This window comes from Choloepus didactylus, chromosome 4 (genome assembly GCF_015220235.1).
Source record: "Choloepus didactylus isolate mChoDid1 chromosome 4, mChoDid1.pri, whole genome shotgun sequence".
NCBI lineage: Eukaryota > Metazoa > Chordata > Mammalia > Pilosa > Megalonychidae > Choloepus > Choloepus didactylus.
The window spans coordinates 93,720,755-93,743,225 of record NC_051310.1 but is presented as its reverse complement, the minus strand read 5'-3'; the positions used below and the strand labels follow the sequence as shown (position 1 = coordinate 93,743,225).

The following is a 22,471-nucleotide window of genomic DNA, read 5'->3' as shown; positions in this document are numbered from 1 at the left end:
ACCGGGAACCCCGAGAGGAAATCACAAACATCTCGGAGGCCAGACAGAGCCTCGCGTCGGCTGGGGCACTGCGGCTTCTCATTGCTCGGAACATCCACCACCAGCGAGGTCTTCGGAACTGGTGGTCCTGGAGGGCCTCGGGGGCCCGGGAGTGTCACTTGCTCCAGCAGGAGAGCTCTCTGCACATGTAAATACAGGGCCGTCCCCGGGCGGTTTAGGGTCTTGGTACCATGAGGTGATTGCGTTGTATATTGATTACGAGTATGAGGCTTTCCTGCGTTCCTTCCTTGGAGGTACTTTATCACGTCTAGCTTACTCTGTTCACCTCAGGATATTTAATGAGAACTGACAAGGTGTGCAGCGTTGCTGATGACCGTGAAGGTTCCTGGAGGTGTGAGTAAGGTGCGAGTCCTGAGGAGACAAACACCCGGCGAGGTTAGATAACAGTTAAATGAGGTAGTGGAGGATGGAACGCCAACGGGAGTGTCCACGCAGGATTGCAGAGAAGGGGTGTCAGCCTGAGTGGGGCAGGCCTTGAGGATTCTGGATGCTGACCTTGAAGGACCAGCGAGAGAATGGGGGAGGATATTCAGATCTTGGGGGCGGATGGAGGGGAGGCTGCTTTAAGGAAAGCTGAGAGCAGAGTTGCAAACTGCTGGTCCTGGGCTCACTGAGTTGCAGATGCTAAGTGTTTGGAAACAATTTCTGAATCTATTTCAGATATATATATATATAAACTGGGAGATTGGGAGACCCGGTAATATTATAATACTAATACTGAATTCCTATATGACAGCCATCAGCTGTCCCCCTCAATTGGAGCATGAGCCCTCTAATTTGTCATGGTCCACACTACTCCCTGTCATGTTCCTCCACATTGAGGTTTAGATGTCAGTGATCATTTAACATATTTACGATGGTGTTTTATTTTAGTGGAGTTGAGGGGAACGTGAACTATCTCTTAACTTGCATTTCTATCAAAACTGAGAAAAAATATATAAAGAAAGCTGAGGATTTCAAGAAAATTTTTTCTCTTGCCCTAGCTGACTTTACTTATTTTTTACCTACCTGACATCCACAGGCATTTACATTTGTAACCTTGATTTGATTCAGGGAGGAGCATGACAAGTTCAGAGCACATTGAGAAAAATGGTTGGGAAAAGCTGAGGATTAATGTTGGGGCCTGTGTTGTTATGTGTTGTTGGGATGCATATCTTTTATGTGAACAATACATGCACTATATATGTCTATATACCTAGAGTTGATCCAATGCCTCACCCAATACACAAATCCCCTTTAAAACATCCCTGACAGGTGAGGCCACAAGTAAAAACAAAAATCTCTCACAGATCCTCAATGTTCACTTAAATTAGTTTGATTGTATTACCCAAATATGTTCAAACAAACTTGTATAAAAAATCCTTTGCTTATAGCTATGATACAAACATAAACCAAAACATATGTGCAAAATAAATGCAAAGTTACAATGCAATAAATTAAAATTAACAATATTAACTTAATGTGACATGCCATTTTGCTGAACTCAGTTGAGGCTCTCAATGTAAATATGCTACTAATACCACTATAGCCCAAGTTCTTTTGAATTTAGCAAGTCTAATCTACTGTGGCCCATGTGATAACTTGATTCAGACACCACTTTTCTCTATTCTAATTACTACAAAACTGTGATGTTACTTTGCCCTTCACCTGTTGCAAGGCATCATTTACATGTTAAATCTGCCTGTGTTTTTTTCCTCCTTGGCCAGTTGCAAGTTAAGTAATACTACTTGGCTCCAGTGTGTTCATAAACACAGATGCATGTAGAGCACTGAATTTGCCTAGTGATATTTGCTTATTTCAACAATTTTAAGGGATATTTTCTCATGAAACCACAAAATCGAAACACTTTTCATAGAGAACTCTTAGATCCCCAAGTATGTGTCTGTGAACCTCCAAGGGCCCATAGATCCCATTTGGAGAAGAATCCAACCAGTTCATTATTGGTAGCTGGATAGCAGATATACTGCCTTCCAATTATCAGCCTGGGCAGACATTGCTAATTGATGGGGCAGACATGGCCAGTTGATCCCAGCACACTTTCCCCTCTGAGCCTGTGTTGGGCTTCAGGTCCTAAATAATCAGTCAGTCCTTCAGCTTTGTAGTTAAATTCTATTTGCCTGATAGGTGAGATAGATCAAGATATGGAGAGCTTATCAGGAAAGCTATATCAGGATGTATCATGCTTTATCAGGAAGTAGTGGGAAATTTTTAAGAAAGGAATACTAGGAAGTTTAGTTCAGTGGTGACGCCTGGGATGGTAAGAAGAGGGAAGAGAGGAGGCAGGTATGCATGGGAAGAGGCTGTTCCTTTGTTCATTCGTTAATGTATTCATTTGGCAGTAACTGAGTCCCCACTCTGGTTAATGGGGTGTGGGGTAGGATAAAGGCATGGTGCCTCTCTTCAAGTTTATTTATCTTATTAGTTTGTTTAACAAATATTTGTTGAGTCCCCAGTGTGTGCCAGCAATTTGGATGGACACTGGGGATGTAGTAGTGAGTAAGCAAGACACAATCTCCTTCTCACAGATTTTAGGATTCAGTGAGGAAGACATTCCTTTTTAATAGTAAGGACACATTTTGATTAATGTTACAAAACGGGGGAGTAGTAGATGGAACTCTGGAAGTGTATGGTAGGGAGTACTCACCTCTTCCTCTGGTCTAAAGGATGACCGGGAGTGGGGAAAATATTTGAGGATATATATTTGTGTGTTGAGAGAGGGAAAGTGTTTTGGACACAGAGAACTGAGGTTCAGCAAGGGGATCTGGTAGATGACTTGAAATGAGGCTGGAGAGGCTCACAAAGCTCACATAGTGGGGACAGGATTTGGGACTTGATCCTAAGGCCAATGGAAAATAATTGATGGGGTGTTACCAGGGGAGATTTGTGTTTTCAATGGTGAATGGACTAGAGGAGGAGGTGGCAGAGGAACAGTTTTGAGGCTGAAATAGTCTAGGACTTGTGATGGCCACGTGGACTAGGTGGCAGCATCAGGGAAGGCAGGGAGGTGAACAGACTGCAAGTTGAGAGAATGAACTCGGTGAATGGAATGGGGAGGGGATGGTGAAGGAGAGGAAGGGCTCAAGGATGATCTCCAGCTTTCAAGCTTGAGCCATTTCAGGATATCCTGCATCGAGAAAGGGAACACTGACCGAGGAGCAGGTTTGCCTTCGGGAGATGTTGAGCTTGAAGTTCAGCAGGCTGTTGTTTATAACTGGAGCACAGGAAGAAGTCTGGGTTAGTGATATAACTTTGTAAGCCTTTGGCATATAGCTGCAGGAGGAGAGTCAGCTGCCTAAGAAGAATGTCTAAAACAGATATAGCAGACTGGTGGCTTAAATTCTGTATTTGGCGCTCTGATTTTTTTTTTTTCCTAAAATGTGTTTGAAAAAAAATAAGGGCCAACAATAAACATTGGGGTTTTATATTAAAATCTGGACTCGGCTTCTTTTGAAACAATGAGATCATCTGGTGACACTGGCCCCGTATTTCTGCATGGCAGCAATTGTCTGGAGCTAAGTAATGGCTGTCCTTATTAGATAAGGCAGGTATGTACTCTTCAGTTTGCCACAGACCCCACCACTCCCTCTAGTGTTCCTCATGGTGAGACCAGCCTGCTTCACATATTTATCTTCCCTACTTGACATCTGGAGGCTTTTGAGTTTGTGTTCCCTGCTATAGGGTGAAAATAAAGAGGGCCTAGGAAAAGCTGAGGAACTCTACCATTTAAAAGGGAGGTAAAGGAGAAGGAGTCAGCAGAAAAGACTGAAAAGCAATCAGAAAGGTAGGAGAAAAGCCAGGAGGGTTACTGTGAAGAGGAGGGAGCTCTGTGCTGCTGGCTGGGTCTAGCAGGATAAGGACCATGTCCTTTGGCCAAATCATGCAGAGGTCATGGGTAACCTTGGTGAGAATTGCTGCATTCATAGAGTTCATCGGTTGCAGGGCGTTAAGGAGTGAATAGAGACAGGTTTGGAAACTTGTTCAAGAAGTTTGGCTATGAAGGGCAGCTTGTGGTGTTGAGAAACAAAAGGCTAAGCTCAGTACATCAACCTGGAGTGTTAATTTGGCTTGAATGTTTGGAAGAAAACCATTGTTTTTATATGAAAATAAGCAAGCAGTAGATATGTTGTGGAGTAGTGAGATCTCAGAGAGGAGTAGAGAGAGAAGACTAGAAAGATTAGGTTTGGGCTAAATATTGAGTGCTTTCTCTTTTGCCAGGCGCTGTGTTAAACACTTTATGCATTATCTCATGTAGCCCTCAGAATGACCCCTGGGGTGTGTGTCTAGTATTTTCCTCATTTTGGAGAAATGACGGGCTGTCATGCTGAAGGTCTATATATTACACAGCCACTTCTTTTTTTCCATAAGGATACCCAGTTGTACCAACAACATTTATTGAAAAGACTTTCTCCACTGGATTGCTGTGGCACCTTTGCCACAAATCAATTGACATATAAATATATGTTTGATTCTATTTTGGATGCTCTTCTGTTCCGTTGATCTATGCATCTCTCTTTTTTTTATTTTTTTGACAATACCACCCATCTTGATTACTATAGTAAGTCTTGAAATCATGTCACATATGTCCTACAACTTTGCTCTTCTTTTTAAAAATTGCCTTGGATATTCTAGGTCATTTGCACATTCATAGGAATTTTAGAATTATCTTGTCAATTTTTATTAAGAACTGCTGGGATTTTGATTGGGAATGTGTTGAATCTTGAGACACCTTAAAAAAGAAGGAGTTAATGAGGCTAGGATCTTATTGCTTATGGGCATGGAAGGACATTCCACTAAAGTATGTGACCTTAGGACAGAGATTACTAACTCAAATAACAGGGTCAGGCAGGTAAGGAAGATGTGTGGAAAGGCCAGGAATGAGATGATAAATGGCAGCTGATCTTGGGCCATCGGGTACAGTGAGGACTTGGGCAAACACGAGACCCTAAGCGTTAGGTAACAGGGCAGCCACTTCTCAGCTCCATCCATTGTTGCCATGCAACAGTGGGTTTGGTGTGAACCTAATCTTTCAATCAAGATAAGTTGGAAATTCAGATTGTTATGGGGTCTCTCAATTTTAAAATTAAAATTTAAAACATTGAGTGGGTCACCATCATGTGGGTCCAACAGAACACTCTAGGCTAAATGTGATGTGTGGGCTACCAGTCTGTGATCTCAGCTCTAGGCTAATCATTCTTTGCTCATCATTTTCATCATCTGTTAACATGAAGGTTTTGAAGACAGTCTCTATGGTTCTTTCTGGCTCAGTAATTTTAAATTTTGAAAGAGGAAAACATTAAAATAACTCAAGGTTTTAAGAAGTAACTGGGACTATCATAATAATGCTACTATCTTGAGAAATTGTCTGGTGCTTTACATTTTACATACCACTGTCATGTCTGCTACCTCTTTTATTCCTTCACATCATCTTTGTGAGGTAGAGTCAGAATAATTTACCCAACCACATGGGAGCCCCAAGTTACAAAGGTGTGTGATTCCAAATCTAATGCCCTTTGGGACTTTAGTACAGAAGTCTCTGAAGGCTCTGAAAATAGGGACTTTGGGGGGTAGAGCAGATGTGAGAGACTGTGAGAGGGCCTTAAACTCAGTTGAAGGCAGGTCTCTAGCTAGATTTAGAATTTAGTCTGTTGAAGTGTCAAGGCTTGTGGGTAAGAGTTGAAGCCTTTGTGGGAGCTCCCTGAAGGCAGAAACTTTGGCTCAAATTCATTTCAATAAGCCAATGCCTGGCCCAGTACCTTACACATAGTTGAAGTTTTTTATAAAAGTGAATAAATGGACAATCTGATGGAAGAAGAAATGAAAGACTTAAGATCAAGGTGGCTAGGAATTTTGGTGAGAGAATTTCAAGGGTAGAGTCAAGTGCTTTTAGAATGTTAACATCTAAAGCTGAGAGACTGTGTTCATTTAATTCAGTTCATAGATGCAAAAAACTTTCCATGTCCTCCTCATATTTGGCTCTCAGATCTGGCTTTTGATTAATAGATTATAACTATCTCCCAGTGCAGGTGTGTTTGAAAAATCATTTACTGTGGGTTTAAGGAAGTTAAGGCAGACAAAGGTTTCGTATGCCTTTAAAACTTCTAGATACCAATCCCTATCTTATGGAGATGCATATTGAAATATGACATAATATTATGTCTGGGATTTATTTTTTCATGAGGTAGTAGTAGAGGATTGGGCATAAATTGGTAATTGTTAAAGTTGGATGATGGGTAGGAAGGATTTCATTGTATTGATTTCTATATTTGTATATATTTGAAATTTTTCACTATAAAAAGTAAAAACAAACTCAGAAGCCTGATAGTTTCAGCAATGCTATCGGTCAACTAAACTTCAGCTGTCTCTGTGCTTGTAAATAATATGGTCATAAAGGAAGAAACAGAACAAAGGAAAAGAGCATGGCCAAATAGGAGTGTGGGCTTTGAGTTAGACAGTGTGGCTTGGCCTCCTGCTAGCTGTGTGTTCTTGGACAAGTTTCGAAACTTCTCTGAATCTGATCTCCCAGACCTGGAGAGATAATACAAGTTTCCCTTGCATGGCGGTGAGGATGATTGTATGTTAGGGGTGAAGTGTACAAAGCACTTTAGACGGCACCTGGCCTATCTTAGGGACTCAGATCCAATAGTTTTATTTTATTAGACAAGACAGTGAAGCAGAGAGTAATGAAAGAGTAAAAATCTGCCTTGGAGCACCCATTTATAACCTCTTTCTTTTCTATATGATTATAAGTGCCAAGGGTTATATAACTACAAAGCTAATTTATTATTTTAGAAATGCAGCAGTCCAGATGGAACCATTTTGGGGTTTACAAGAACTGTAATCAGTTTACTGCCTTTTGAAAAATGAAGTAAAGAATAACTTGCAGAAAAAAAGCATATTAAAATTGTGGGATACCATTTTATATCTGTTAAATTGGCCTCATTCCTTGCCCCAGTTAATGTTATTGAGTTTTTGGTGAAATTGTTTTCTCATATTAAAATGGTAAACCCCTTTAGAAAGCATTTTGGCAGTATGTATCAGGAGCTATCAAAAGGAACATACCCAGTGACTTAGTAATCACTCTTTGGAACATGTTCTAAGGAAATAATTTAGAAGAAGAAATTTTCTGTAGTCATTAGAAATGATTAGGTAATAACAGAAAAGGTTTAATATGATGTGAGCATGCAAGATTGTATCTGTGTTATGATCATAACCATCAGTTAGTATACTGGAAAAGAGCACTGAGAAAGGAAAACAGGTAATGTGTTAGGGTTGTAGATGATAGCTTAGTTTTTCTTTAAGACGTTCTTTTATCACTGTTAAAGATTGTGCCTGCACGCCTACACATACACGCTCAAAGACCTTGCAAGAGTACCTCATTATCATAGCATACGGGACATTTGAAACATGGGTAAATTCTCTCCAAAAAATAGAGTAATCCAAAACCAGGAAGCACCGGAAACCTGAAGGTTGTAATCCTTTAAGTAGAGAAGAAATTGAAACCACGACTTTTCCTTTTGAACCATTCTCACTACAAAATACCATAGTTGGAGGCTTCTTTCAAATCTTTGCTGTCATCTCTCAACTTTCTTGAAATGGCTTTGTTTCTAGGTTCAGTTTCAGAAGCTTCAGCAACTGCGCCTCACACAGTACCACGGAGGGTCCTTACCAAATGTGAGCCAGCTACGTAGCAGTGCGTCGGAATTTCAGGTACCTCCAGATATTCACTTTCTTCAAGCTGAATGGAGTGGGAAAAGATAGGCATGCATATCAAAAGGAAACGAACTTCTGTAGTTTAGATCTTGAGTTCAATATTCTTCTGGGCAGTCCATCAATATTCTTTTTCATAGTTTCTGCAGCATAAGAAAATGTTATTTCACAAATGGTCTAAGGCAGCACTGTTCAGTAGAAGTATAATGGGAGCCACATGTGTAATTTAAATTTTTCTAGTAGCCACATTGAACAAAGTAAAAAGAAACAAGTGAATTAATATTAATGATATATTTTAATTTAACCCAATATGTCCAAAATATTATCATTTCGACATGTAATCAATATGAAAATATCAGTGGGATATTTCACTTTTCTTTTTGGTACTAATTAATTGAAATCTGGTATGTATTTTATTCTTAAAGCACATCTCAATTCAGACTAGACACACTTTAAGTGCCTGATAGCCTTGTGTGGCTAGTGGCTACCATGTTGGAAAGTGCATGTCTGAGGCCTGGATAGGTAATACTGAGTTTAGATTGGTGCAGTGCCGTAGGGTGTTTTTATAATTCATATCAGAGAAGAGCCTCGCTCAAAACAATGTGGAGTTGATGTTTCAGACAATGATATATGGTACTGTTGTTATGATCTGAAATAGACCTATTTAGATATGCTAATCTGAAAAATTAGGATCCTGTCATTTTAATCACACAATTTAAGATTTGTTGTTGAAGACAAAATATAAACTCTAAGATGAAGCATAACTGGATTCATTTGGATGCCTAGCCATTTAAAAAGTGTTGTCTATGTTTGTTCTGAAAACTGAGTTCACTTGTTTGATGATGTTGAACAAAAGTATTATCTAATTTAAGAGTGCTATTAATCACAACTCATAAATTCAATGGTGATTAAAGAAAGTACGATATGAACATATTTCTGTCCTATTTACACTGGAATCTTGTCTTTAATATAATGATAACACTGGAATCCCAGCACTATTCTGCTTGTATTAGAGGTCTACCTGTGTAGCTCAAACTGTCTTATACTTTGGCCCATTGGATCTCTCAGTATCCAGGTCCAGCATAAAGCAGAAACACATTCTTCAGAAAATAGAGCAGTGTCAAGGTTTGCTATCTTTGAGATCCCAATTTTGTGGTACTTTTTCTCATCGTTAGAGTTCTATAGACTTTACTATGATGCCTCCCTCCTGTTTCCTATTCCCAGATTGCAGTAGTTTGTTCTTTTGGCTAATCCTATTCCCATATTGCAGTAAAGTTTGTTCTTTTGGCTAATAAATGTGATAGTTTCTTGACTGAAGTCTGTCCTTGGGGAATGGGATGAAGTGACTATCCTTGGCCTTCCCAGGATTCTTTTTGTTTTGTTTTGTTTTGTTTGTTCTTTGATAATGTTTTAAAGAAAAGTTGGAAGTATAATACAAATAACGTTTTTTTCCTTGAGAAGTTGCTGACCTGATACCCCGTTACCCCAAAATACTTTACTGTGTATTTCCTACAAGCAAGGACACTGTCCTACATAACCAAAATACAGCCATCCAAATCAGGAAATTAACAGAGGTTATTACCAGCTACTCCTCAGACCCAATTCAAATGTCATGAATTGTCCCAATAATGTAATCTGTAGCAAAAGGATTTACTCAGAATCACATGTATTTAGTAGTCATTCTCTTTAGTGTCCTTCAGCCTGAAACAGTTTTTCATTCTGGTTTTCTTTTTTTTCTTTTGACATGAAAATATTATTTTTGACTTTCATGACCTTGCCCCTTTTGAAGATTACAGGCCAGTCATTCTGTAGAATGTCCCTCAGTTGGGTTTGTCTGATATTTCTTTGTGATGATTCAGATTATGTATCTTTGGCAGAATAGCACAGAAGTGATGCTGTTATGATATCCCATTAGGTGCATGATTTTGATTTGTCCTGTTACTGATGATATTTGCTTTGATCACTTAATTAAGGTGGTGTTTGCCAAGTTTCTCCACTCTAAAGTTGCTCTTTTCCCTTTTGTAATGAATAAAGATTTTATGAGGAGGTACTTTATCCTGTTCCTCATCAGACTTTCAGTTTATGCATTCATTTATTTCTGTCTGCATGATTTTATGATTTCCTATTTTATTTAAAGGGTTATAATCTATAACTATCATTTTTATTTTGATGCTCACATTGTCCCTAATTAGACTAGTAGGAGCCCTCTTCCCGGAATTCTTGCTACACTGAGAATAAAAGACAATCCCAGAAGCACAGATTTTTTTTTTAAACTAAACTTTATTGAGACTTAATTTACATATAGTACAATTCACCTTTTTTTAGGTATATAGTTCTATGCCATATAATCACCACCACAATCAAGATAAGGAACAATTACATCACCCCAAAAAGTTCCCTGTATCCTTAGTAATCAGTCTCTACCCCCCACTCCAGCCTCTGGAAACTACTCAAAAATCTATAGTATTGCTTGTTCAGAGTGTCCTATAAATGGAATCATATAGTATGTCGTCTTTTGAGTTCGTTCGCTTAACATAATGCATTTGAGAGTCATCCACGTTGTTGCATTTGTCAGTAGTTGGGTCCCTTTTTATTGCTGATTAGTATTCCACTGAATGGATATATTGTGGTTTGCTTATCCATTTTTCAGTTGGTGGATGTTTGGGTTGTTTTCACTTTTTGTCAATTATGAATAAAGCTGTTATAAACATTCACGTGCAGTTTTTTGTGTAAATACCTAGGAATGGAATTGCTGGGTCATATGTTAGGTATATGCTTAACTTTATAAGAAACTGCTAAACTGTTTCCCAAAGTGATATACTGTTTCATATTCCTGCTAGCAATGTATGAACGTCCAGATGGCTCTACATTCTTGCCGGGACTTGGTATTTCAGTTTTAAACATTTTAACAATTCTACTATGTGTGTGGTAGTATCTCAGTGTGGTTTAATTTGCATTTTCCTAATGACTAATGATGTTAAGCATCTTTCTGTATGTTTATTTGCTATCCTTGTATCTTCTTTGTGAAGTGTCTGTTTAAACCTTTTGCCCAGTTTTAAAATTGAGGTTTTTTTTTTAATTGGATTGTGAGAATTCTTTGTATATTTTGGATACCAGTCCTTTTTCAGATATTTTGCAAATATTTTCTCCCAGTCCGTGGCTTGTCTTTTTATTTTCTTAACAATGTGCTTTGAAGAGCAGAAGTTTTTACTTTTGATGTAGTCCAGTTTTCAGTTATGTTCTTTTATGATTCATGCTTTTTTGTGTCTTATCTAAGAATTTTTTGTCTTACACAAGGTCACAAAGATTTCCCTATGTGTTCTTCTACAGGTTTTATAGTTTTAGGTTTTACACTTAGATAGTATCGAGTTAATTTTTTACATGCTGCTAAATATGAGTTGAGGTTTACTTTTTTTGCCTATAGATGTTGATTGTTCCAGTACCATTTGTTGAAAACACTTTCCTTTTCTTATTGAATTGCCTTGGCACCTTTGTTGAAAATCAGTTGACCATATATTTGTGAATCTACTTCTGAACTCTCTCTTCCCTTGATCTGTTTGTTTATCGTTTTATTAACACCACACTGCCTTGATTACTGTACCTTTATATGATAGCTTGGAATCAGGGAGCGAGAGTCCTTCAACTTTGAACTTCTTTTTCAGAGTTGTTTGGCTATTCTAGTTCCTTTGCTTATCCATAAAATTTTAGAATCAGCTGGTTGATTTCTACAAAAGTACATACTGGAATTTTGGTTGGGAATGCATGGAATCAATAGATCTAGTTGGGAGAACTGACATCTTAGTAATACTGTCTTCCAATCTATGAAAATGGTACAGAAGCACACAGTCAAGTTAATCTGCTTGTAATTATTTATATACAATTCTCCTCCTTTGTGTATATAGAACATTGGAGTTTATAAAATGTTTTCATGTTATTTTACTTGATCCTCACATTGGTAACCACAGACTAAGTTTCTATTCTAGGGGAGGATCTAAAACACATTATTTTCCTCTAACCCAACGGGTTCTTATACAGAGAAGACAGACTTATCAGATGAGTAAACAAAAGCAAGCTTTTCAGGCTGCCATCTGATAATCCTTAGCAAGGGGCGGGTCATCAGCAAGGGTGGTTAGATTACAGCCCTCGTATCTCAAGGCGGGGTTCTGGCATTTATACATTGAAGGCAAAGAGGAGGAAGTAGGCATTATCTCTGAGAGCTAGGCCTGTCTCTTGGTTAGGGGAGGGATAACGGTTCCGCTATAGTGTTCCCAGCCTGCGTGACAGCTGGGCACCTTTTGGCTGTATGGCGTGATTGTCAGGCAGCCACAGAAAGAGGGACACAGGGCTTCTCTCTGTGTGCGGCTATTTGGGTATAGTTGTAGCCTTTCATAGCATTCCTATAACCCATCTGGTCCTCATTATGCTTTTTACATCTCTGAGTACTACATTTTAACAAATGTGCATCATTTTGTTTATAACTGAGGGTTTGCAAGTTCTAAATAATTCAGTGAGACAATCTGTTGACGAAAGGTCTCCCTGTTGCGAGGCGGCAAAGGCTTAGAGGGCCAGGTCCACCAGGGTGATGTCCTTGAGGCCCTCTACCAGTGTGACCAGGGGTGATGAGGCCCAGGCTTTGCATGGCGAGTATGTAGGAGAACCAGAACTTAAAAATCAAGTCTTTAACTCCTGGTTCAATTTTAATGCTTTCCTTTGCTGAGTTTTCTTTCAGATTTTTATGCAGGTCTTTAAGTAAATGAGATTGGCGAAAGATATATCAGTTAAATGCAAACAAATGGAAAATGTAAGCAGCAATATTAATCTCAAAATACTACTACTAATAGCCCACATTTATTGAGTACTTGCTATGTCCCAGACACTGAGTTAAGCTCTCTACTAGATTATTAAGTCTTTACAACCCTTTGGGGTTGGCATATGTGTTTGGTACTTGTCATGGCATTGCTTGACTTTCATGTCATGAAATAACATAGCAACAAATTGTGGAAAGCAAAGACTCCTAGAAAGATGAGGAGAATGTGGCACTAACGCATTTGTAGGAGATTTTTAATTCACTATGATGACTGAGCCAATGTTCAACGTAATGATAGAGGAGAGTGATGACATCAACAAATTAGAATTACTATATATCAAAACTTATTTTCTGCAAATGTAAAATATCTTTTTAGGTATTCATTGAAAAAATTTAAAAACAGCACTTTTTTTTTTTTCTGATTATAAAAGGGACACTTGTTACAGAAAACAGAGGTAGCATCCCTGTTAACATTTTGGCTCTTTTCTTTGAATAGTTTTGCTGTGACTACAAATATTTTTAGACCAAATCCACATCATGTTGCATATATAATTTTGTATCTTCCTTTTTTATATCATGAACAATTTCTGATATATTTAAATGGTCTTTAGAAACATTATTTCTGGTATCTACTTGATATTCTATCACCTGGATATACCACAGTTTATTTAACTGCTCCATTGTTGTTGGATGTTTGTTCATAGAATGTGTGTGTCCGTGTGTGCATGTGCATATTGATTATACTAGGACAAAGAAATTCTTAATAAATTTTAAAAATAGAAATTGAACATTAACACTATGTGATACATTGTAGTCAATAATCAGATTGTAATTTAAAAATCTAACCACTTGAAAAAATTTTAAATCCTTTTAAAAAAACTATTAAATATGCCATCAATGGTAAGTTAGAATACATAAAGGGGAAAAAGATTACATTTATACTAGCTTAAATACATATATCCACACACACATAAAATTTTTGTTTTGCTTAAGAGATTTGTAAGGACCATATGAAAAAAAACATAAAACATGAGCGACAATGAGTAAATAGAAGATTCCATTTGCTTTGAAAATCTAATGAAACCTAAAGACCCTTCCTGAGAAAAAGGTATATACATGTACATATGCTCTTGTTTATTTTTTGTTTAATTTTTATTTGAGAAAATTTCAAACATATTACACTCATTTTTTTTTTATCTTCATTTTATTGAGATATATTCACATACCACGCAGTCATTCAAAACAAATCGTACTTTCGATTGTTTACAGTACCATTACATAGTGGTACATTCATCACCCAAATCAATCCCTGACACCTTCATTAGCACACACACAAAAATAACAAGAATAATAATTAGAGTGAAAAAGAGCAATTGAAGTAAAAAAGAACACTGGGTACCTTTGTCTGTTTGTTTCCTTCCCCTATTTTTCTACTCATCCATCCATAAACTAGACAAAGTGGAGTGTGGTCCTTATGGCTTTCCCAATCCCATTGTCACCCCTCATAAGCTACATTTTTATACAACTGTCTTCGAGATTCATGGGTTCTGGGTTGTAGTTTGATAGTTTCAGGTATCCACCACCAGCTACCCCAATTCTTTAGAACCTAAAAAGGGTTGTCTAAAGTGTGCATAAGAGTGCCCACCAGAGTGACCTCTCGGCTCGTTTTGGAATCTCTCTGCCACTGAAGCTTATTTCATTTCCTTTCACATCCCCCTTTTAATCAAGAAGATGTTCTCCGTCCCACGATGTCAGGTCTACATTCCTCCCCAGGAGTCATATTCCACGTTGCCAGGGAGATTCACTCCCCTGGGTGTCTGATTCCACGTAGGGGGGAGGGCAGTGATTTCACCTTTCAAGTTGGCTTAGCTAGAGAGACAGGGCCACATCTGAGCAACAAAGAGGTATTCGGGAGGAGGCTCTTAGGCACAACCATAGGGAGGCCTAGCCTCTCCTTTGCAGCAACCATCTTCCCAAGGGTAAAACCTGTGGTAGAGGGCTCAACCCATCAAACCACCAGTCCCCTATGTCTGTGGTCATGTTAGCAACCATGGAGGTGGGGTAGGCGAATACCCCTGCATTCTCCACAGGCTCCTCAAGGGGGCACTACATCTTTTTTTTTTTCCTTGTTTTTCTTTCTTTCTTTTTTTTTTTTTTTAACTTTCCCTTCTTTTTTAAATCAACTGTATGAAAAAAAAGTTAAAAAGAAAACAAACATACAATAAAAGAACATTTCAAAGAGACCATAACAAGGGAGTAAGAAAAAGACAACTAACCTAAGATAACTGCTTAACTTCCAACATGTTCCTACTTTACCCCAAGAAAGTTACCTAATATAGCAACATTTCTGTGAACTTGTTCCTACTATATCCATCAGAAATTAACAGACCATAGTCATTCCTGGGCATCCCCAGAACATTGAATAGCTTATCTGTTCTTCTTGGATTATTGTTCCCCCTTCCTTAATTGCTCTCTATTGCTAGTTCCCCTACATTCTACATTATAAACCATTCGTTTTACATTTTTCAAAGTTCACATTAGTGGTAGCATATAATATTTCTCTTTTTGTGCCTGGCTTATTTCGCTCAGCATTATGTCTTCAAAGTTCATCCATGTTGTCATATGTTTCACGAGATCGTTCCTTCTTACTGCCGCGTAGTATTCCATCGTGTGTATATACCACATTTTATTTATCCACTCATCTGTTGAAGGACATTTGGGTTGTTTCCATCTCTTGGCAATTGTGAATAATGCTGCTATGAACATTGGCGTGCAGATATCTGCTCGTGTCACTGCTTTCCGATCTTCCGAGTATATACCGAGAAGTGCAATCGCTGGATCGAATGGTAACTCTATATCTAGTTTTCTAAGGAACTGCCAGACTGACTTCCAGAGTGGCTGAACCATTATACAGTCCCACCAACAGTGAATAAGAGTTCCAATTTCTCCACATCCCCTCCAGCATTTGTAGTTTCCTGTTTGTTTAATGGCAGCCATTCTAACCGGTGTTAGATGGTATCTCATTGTGGTCTTAATTTGCATCCCTCTAATAGCTAGTGAAGCTGAACATTTTTTCATGTGTTTCTTGGCCATTTGTATTTCCTCTTCAGAGAACTGTCTTTTCATATCTTTTGCCCATTTTATAATTGGGCTGTCTGTACTATTGTCATTGAGTTGTAGGATTTCTTTGTATATGCAAGATATCAGTCTTTTGTCAGATACATGGTTTCCAAAAATTTTTTCCCATTGAGTTGGCTGCCTCTTTACCTTTTTGAGAAATTCCTTTGAGGTGCAGAAACTTCTAAGCTTGAGGAGTTCCCATTTATCTATTTTCTCTTTTGTTGCTTGTGCTTTGGGTGTAAAGTCTAGGAAGTGGCCGCCTAATACAAGGTCTTGAAGATGTTTTCCTACATTATCTTCTAGGAGTTTTATGGTACTTTCTTTTATATTGAGATCTTTGGTCCATTTTGAGTTAATTTTGTGTAGGGGGTGAGGTAGGGGTCCTCTTTCATTCTTTTGGATATGGATATCCAACTCTCCCAGCCCCATTTGTTGAAAAGACCATTATGGCTCAGTTCAGTGACTTTGGGGCCTTATCAAAGATCAGTCGGCCATAGATCTGAGGGTCTATCTCTGAATTCTCAATTCGATTCCATTGATCTATATGTCTATCTTTGTGCCAGTACCATGCTGTTTTGGCAACTGTGGCTTTATAATAAGCTTCAAAGTCAGGGAGTGTAAGTCCTCCCACTTCATTTTTCTTTTTTAGAGTGTCTTTAGCAATTCGAGGCATCTTCCCTTTCCAAATAAATTTGATAACTAGCTTTTCCAAGTCTGCAAAGTAGGTTGTTGGAATTTTGATTGGGATTGCATTGAATCTGTAGATGCGTTTGGGTAGAATTGACATCTTAATGACATTTAGCCTTCCTATCCATGAACATGGAATATTTTTCCATCTTTTAAGGTCCCCTTCTATTTCTTTTAGTAGAGTTATGTAGTTTTCTTTGTATAGGTCTTTTACATCTTTGGTTAAGTTTATTCCTAGGTACTTGATTTTTTTAGTTGCTATTGAAAATGGTATCTTTTTCTTGAGTGTCTCTTCAGTTTGTTCATTTCTAGCATATAGAAATATTACTGACTTATGTGCATTAACCTTGTATCCCGCTACTTTGCTAAATTTGTTTATTAGCTCTAGTAGCTGTATCGTCGAGTTCTCAGGGTTTTCTAGGTATAAGATCATATCATCTGCAAACAATGACAGTTTTACTTCTTCTTTTCCAATTTGGATGCCTTTTATTTCTTTGTCTTGCCGGATTGCCCTGGCTAGCACTTCCAGCACAATGCTGAATAACAGTGGTGACAGCGGGCATCCTTGTCTTGTTCCTGATCTTAGAGGGAAGGCTTTCAGTCTCTCACCATTGAGTACTATGCTGGCTGTGGGTTTTTCATATATGCTCTTTATCATGTTGAGGAAGTTTCCTTCAATTCCTACCTTTTGAAGTGTTTTTATCAAAAAGGGATGTTGGATTTTGTCAGATGCTTTTTCAGCATCTATTGAGATGATCAATTGATTTTTCCCTTTTGACTTGTTAATGTGTTGTAATACATTGATTGATTTTCTTATGTTGAACCATCCTTGCATGCCTGGAATAAACCCCACTTGGTCATGGTGTATGATTTTTTTAATGTGTCTTTGGATTCGATTTGCAAGTATTTTGTTGAGGATTTTTGCATCTATATTCATTAGGGAGATTGGCCGGTAGTTTTCCTTTTTTGTAGCATCTTTGCCTGGTTTTGGTATTAGATTGATGTTAGCTTTATAAAATGAGTTAGGTAGTGTTCCATTTTCTTCAATGTTTTGAAAGAGTTTGAGTAAGATTGGTGTCAGTTCTTTCTGGAAAGTTTGGTAGAATTCCCCTGTGAAGCCATCTGGCCTTGGGCATTTATTTGTGGGAAGATTTTTGATGACTGATTGGATCTCTTTGCTTGTGATGGGTTGGTTGAGGTCTTCTATTTCTTCTCTGGTCAGTCTAGGTTGTTCATATGTTTCCAGGAAATTGTCCATTTCCTCTACATTATCCAGTTTGTTGCCATACAGTTGTTCATAGTATCCTCTTATAATTTTTTTAATTTCTTCAGGATCTGCAGTTATGTCACCTTTTTCATTCATTATTTTGTTGATATGGGTCTTCTCTCTTTTTGATTTTGTCAGTCTAGCTAGGGGCTTGTCAATCTTGTTGATCTTCTCAAAGAACCAACTTTTGGTGATATTTATCCTCTCTATTGTTTTTTTGTTCTCTATGTCATTTATTTCTGCTTTAATCCTTGTTATTTCTTTTCTTGTTCTTGGTTTAGGATTGGTTTGCTGTTCATTTTCTAGCTTCTTCAGTTGATCCATTAGTTCTTTGATTTTGGCTCTTTCTTCCTTTTTAATATATGCGTTTAGTGCTATAAATTTCCCCCTTAGCACTGCTTTTGCTGCATCCCATAGGTTTTGGTGTGTTGTGTTCTCATTTTCATTCGTCTCTATACATTTAGCAATATCTCTTGCTATTTCTTCTTTAACCCACTGATTGTTTAGGAGTGTGTTGTTTAACCTCCAGGTATTTGTGAATTTTCTAAGTCTCTGATGGTTATTGACTTCTAATTGTATTCCATTGTGGTCAGAGAATGTGCTTTGAATAATTTCAATCTTTTTAAATTTATTGAGGCTTGTTTTATATCCCAGCATATGATCTATTCTGGAGAAAGTTCCATGAGCACTAGAAAAGTATGTGTATCCTGGTGATTTGGGATGTAATGTCCTGTATATGTCTGTTAAATCTAATTCATTTATCAGATTGTTTAGGTTTTCATTTTCCTTATTGGTCTTCTGTCTGGTTGATCTATCTATAGGAGAGAGTGATGTGTTGAAGTCTCCCACAATTATCGTGGAAACATCAATTGCTTCCTTTAGTTTTGCCAGTGTTTCTCTCATGTATTTTGTGGCACCTTGATTGGGTGCATAGACATTTACGATTGTTATTTCTTCTTGCTGAATTGCCCCTTTTATTAGTACGTAGTGGCCTTCTTTGTCTCTCAAAACATCCCTGCATTTGAAGTCTATTTTATCTGAGATTAATATTGCTACACCTGCTTTCTTTTGGCTGTAGCTTGCATGAAATATTTTTTTCCATCCTTTCACTTTCAGTTTCTTTGTGTCCCTGTGTCTAAGATGAGTCTCTTGTATGCAACATATTGATGGTTCATTTTTTTTGATCCATTCTGCGAATCTATATCTTTTAATTGGAGAGTTTAATCCATTTACATTCAACGTTATAACCGTGAAGGCATTTCTTGAATCAGCCGTCTTATCCTTTGGTTTATGTTTGTCATATTTTTCCCCTCTGTCTATTAATATCCTTTATTGTACCCATACCGAATCTCTTTAGTACTGAACCTTTCTCCAAGTCTCTCTGTCCTTTCTTTGTTTTTCTGTCTGTAGGGCTCCCTTTAGTATCTCCAGTAGGGCAGGTCTCTTGTTAGCAAATTTTCTCAGCATTTGTTTGTCTGTGAAAAATTTAAGCTCTCCCTCAAATTTGAAGGAGAGCTTTGCTGGATAAAGTATTCTTGGCTGGAAATTTTTCTCACTCAGAATTTTAAATATATCGTGCCACTGCCTTCTTGCCTCCATGGTGGCTGCTGAGTAGTCACTACTTAGTCTTATGCTGTTTCCTTTGTATGTGGTGAATTGCTTTTCTCTTGCTGCTTTCAGAACTTGCTCCTTCTGTTCTGTGTTTGACAGTGTGATCAGTATATGTCTCGGAGTGGGTTTATTTGGATTTATTCTATTTGGGGTTCACTGAGCATTTATGATTTGTGTATTTATGTTGTTTAGGAGATTTGGGAAGTTTTCCCCAACAATTTCTTTGAATACTCTTTCTAGACCTTTACCCTTTTCTTCCCCTTCTGGGACACCAATGAGTCTTATATTTGGACGTTTCATATTATCTATCATATCCCTGAGGTCCATTTCGATTTTTTCAATTTTTTCCCCCATTCTTTCTTTTATGCTTTCATTTTCCATTCTGTCATCTTCCAGGTCACTGATTCGTTGTTCAGCTTCCTCTAGTCTTGTACTATGAGTGTCCAGAATCTTTTTAATTTGGTCAACAGTTTCTTTAATTTCCATAAGATCATCCATTTTTTTATTTAGTCTTGCAATGTCTTTTTTTTTTTTAACTTTTAAGTAGTTTATTTTGGTGTTATACTTTATTTTTTAGAATGTCACACCATTTTTATGACTTAGATGAAACATGAAACACAAGAGACTAGACTGTTCCAAGCTAAGAACAAGGCTTTTTCTTTAAAAACAAATAAACAAACAACTAAGTACACGAAAACCAACAACTATAAATCATATGCTAAAAAGAAATAAGACACCAGGATATCTATACATTAAAAGCAAATGAATTGCCTGGCCCTTATTACACTTTTTAAAACAACTCAATTCAAGTCCCTAACTTTTCTTCCCTTTGCTGAATTTCTTTTTTTTTTTTTTTTTTTTTTTTTTTTTTTTTTTTTTTTTTACCATTGTAACTGTTTTTTTTTTTTTTTTTTTTTTTTTTTTAATCATCATTTTATTGAGATATATTCACATACCACGCAGTCATACAAAACAAATTGTACTTTCGATTGTTTACAGTACCATTACATAGTTGTACATTCATCACCTAAATCAATCCCTGACACCTTCATTAGCACACACACAAAAATAACAAGAATAATAATTAGAGTGAAAAAGAGCAATTGAAGTAAAAAAGAACACTAGGTACCTTTGTCTGTTTGTTTGCTTCCCCTACTTTTCTACACATCGATCCATAAACTAGACAAAGTGGAGTTTGGTCCTTATGGCATTCCCAATCCCACTGTCACCCCTCATAAGCTACATTTTTATACAACTGTCTTCGAGATTCATGGGTTCTGGGTTGTAGTTTAATAGTTTCAGGTATCCACCACCAGCTACCCCAATTCTTTAGAACCTAAAAAAGGTTGTCTAAAGTGTGCGTAAGAGTGCCCACCAGAGTGATCTCTCGGCTCGTTTTGGAATCTCTCTGCCACTGAAGCTTATTTCATTTCCTTTCACATCCCCCTTTTGGTCAAGAAGATGTTCTCCATCCCACGATGCCGGGTCTACATTCCTCCCCGGGAGTCATATTCCACGTTGCCAGGGAGATTCACTTCCCTGGGTGTCTGATCCCACGTAGGGGGAAGGGCAGTGATTTCACCTTTCAAGTTGGCTTAGCCAGAGAGAGAGGGCCACATCTGAGCAACAAAGAGGCATTCAGGAGGAGACTCTTAGGCACAAATACAGGGAGGCCTAGCCTCTCCTTTGCAGCAACCGTCTTCCCAAGGGTAAAACTTATGGTAGAGGGCTCAACCCATCAAACCACCAGTCCCCTATGTCTGTGGTCATGTTAGCAACCATGGAGGTGGGGTAGGCGAATACCCCTGCATTCTCCACAGGCTCCTCAAGGGGGCACTACATCGTTTTTTTTTTTTTTTTTTCCTTGTTTGTCTTTTTTCTTTTTTTTTTTTCTTTTTAACTTTCCTTTCTTTTTTCAAATCAACTGTATGAAAAAAAAAGTTAAAAAGAAAACAAACATACAATAAAAGAACATTTCAAAGAGACCATAGCAAGGGAGTAAGAAAAAGACAACTAACCTAAGATAACTGCTTAACTTCCAACATGTTCCTACTTTACCCCAAGAAAGTTACATACTATAGCAACATTTCAGTGAACTTGTTCCTACTACATCCATCAGAAATTAACAGACCATAGTCATTTCTGGGCATCCCCAGAACGTTAAATAGCTTATCTGTTCTTCTTGGATTATTGTTCCCCCTTCCTTAATTGCTCTCTACTGCTAGTTCCCCTACATTCTACATTATAAACCATTTGTTTTACATTTTTCAAAGTTCACATTAGTGGTAGCATATAATATTTCTCTTTTTGTGCCTGGGTTATTTCGCTCAGCATTATGTCTTCAAGGTTCATCCATGTTGTCATATGTTTCACCAGATCGTTCCTTCTTACTGCCGCGTAGTATTCCATCGTGTGTATATACCACATTTTATTTATCCACTCATCTGTTGATGGACATTTGGGTTGTTTCCATCTCTTGGCAATTGTGAATAATGCTGCTATGAACATTGGCGTGCAGATATCTGTTCGTGTCACTGCTTTCCGATCTTCCGGGTATATCCCGAGAAGTGCAATCGCTGGATCGAATGGTAGCTCTATCTCTAGTTTTCTAAGGAACTGCCAGACTGACTTCCAGAGTGGCTGAACCATTATACAGTCCCACCAACAATGAATAAGAGTTCCAATTTCTCCACATCCCCTCCAGCATTTGTAGTTTCCTGTTTGTTTAATGGCAGCCATTCTAACCGGTGTTAGATGGTATCTCATTGTGGTCTTAATTTGCATCTCTCTAATAGCTAGTGAAGCTGAACATTTTTTCATGTGTTTCTTGGCCATTTGTATTTCCTCTTCAGAGAACTGTCTTTTCATATCTTTTGCCCATTTTATAATTGGGCTGTCTGTACTATTGTCATTGAGTTGTAGGATTTCTTTGTATATGCAAGATATCAGTCTTTTGTCAGATACATGGTTTCCAAAAATTTTTTCCCATTGAGTTGGCTGCCTCTTTACCTTTTTGAGAAATTCCTTTGAGGTGCAGAAACTTCTAAGCTTGAGGAGTTCCCATTTATCTATTTTCTCTTTTGTTGCTTGTGCTTTGGGTGTAAAGTCTAGGAAGTGGCCTCCTAATACAAGGTCTTGAAGATGTTTTCCTACATTATCTTCTAGGAGTTTAATGGTACTTTCTTTTATATTGAGATCTTTGGTCCATTTTG

The 22,471-nt window shown here is 37.8% G+C and overlaps 1 protein-coding gene across 4 annotated transcripts in view; it reads left to right on the top strand.

Annotated features, from left to right (window-relative positions):
* CRTC3 (CREB regulated transcription coactivator 3) overlaps nucleotides 1–22,471 on the top strand; it is a 135,720-nt gene that overhangs the window by 574 nt on the left and 112,675 nt on the right. For all 4 annotated transcript variants that reach the window (XM_037833109.1, XM_037833108.1, XM_037833107.1 and 1 more), the window contains exon 2: nucleotides 7,669–7,767. In XM_037833109.1, coding sequence (XP_037689037.1) covers nucleotides 7,669–7,767 — 99 coding nt within the window. The remainder of the gene's footprint in view (nucleotides 1–7,668; nucleotides 7,768–22,471) is intronic.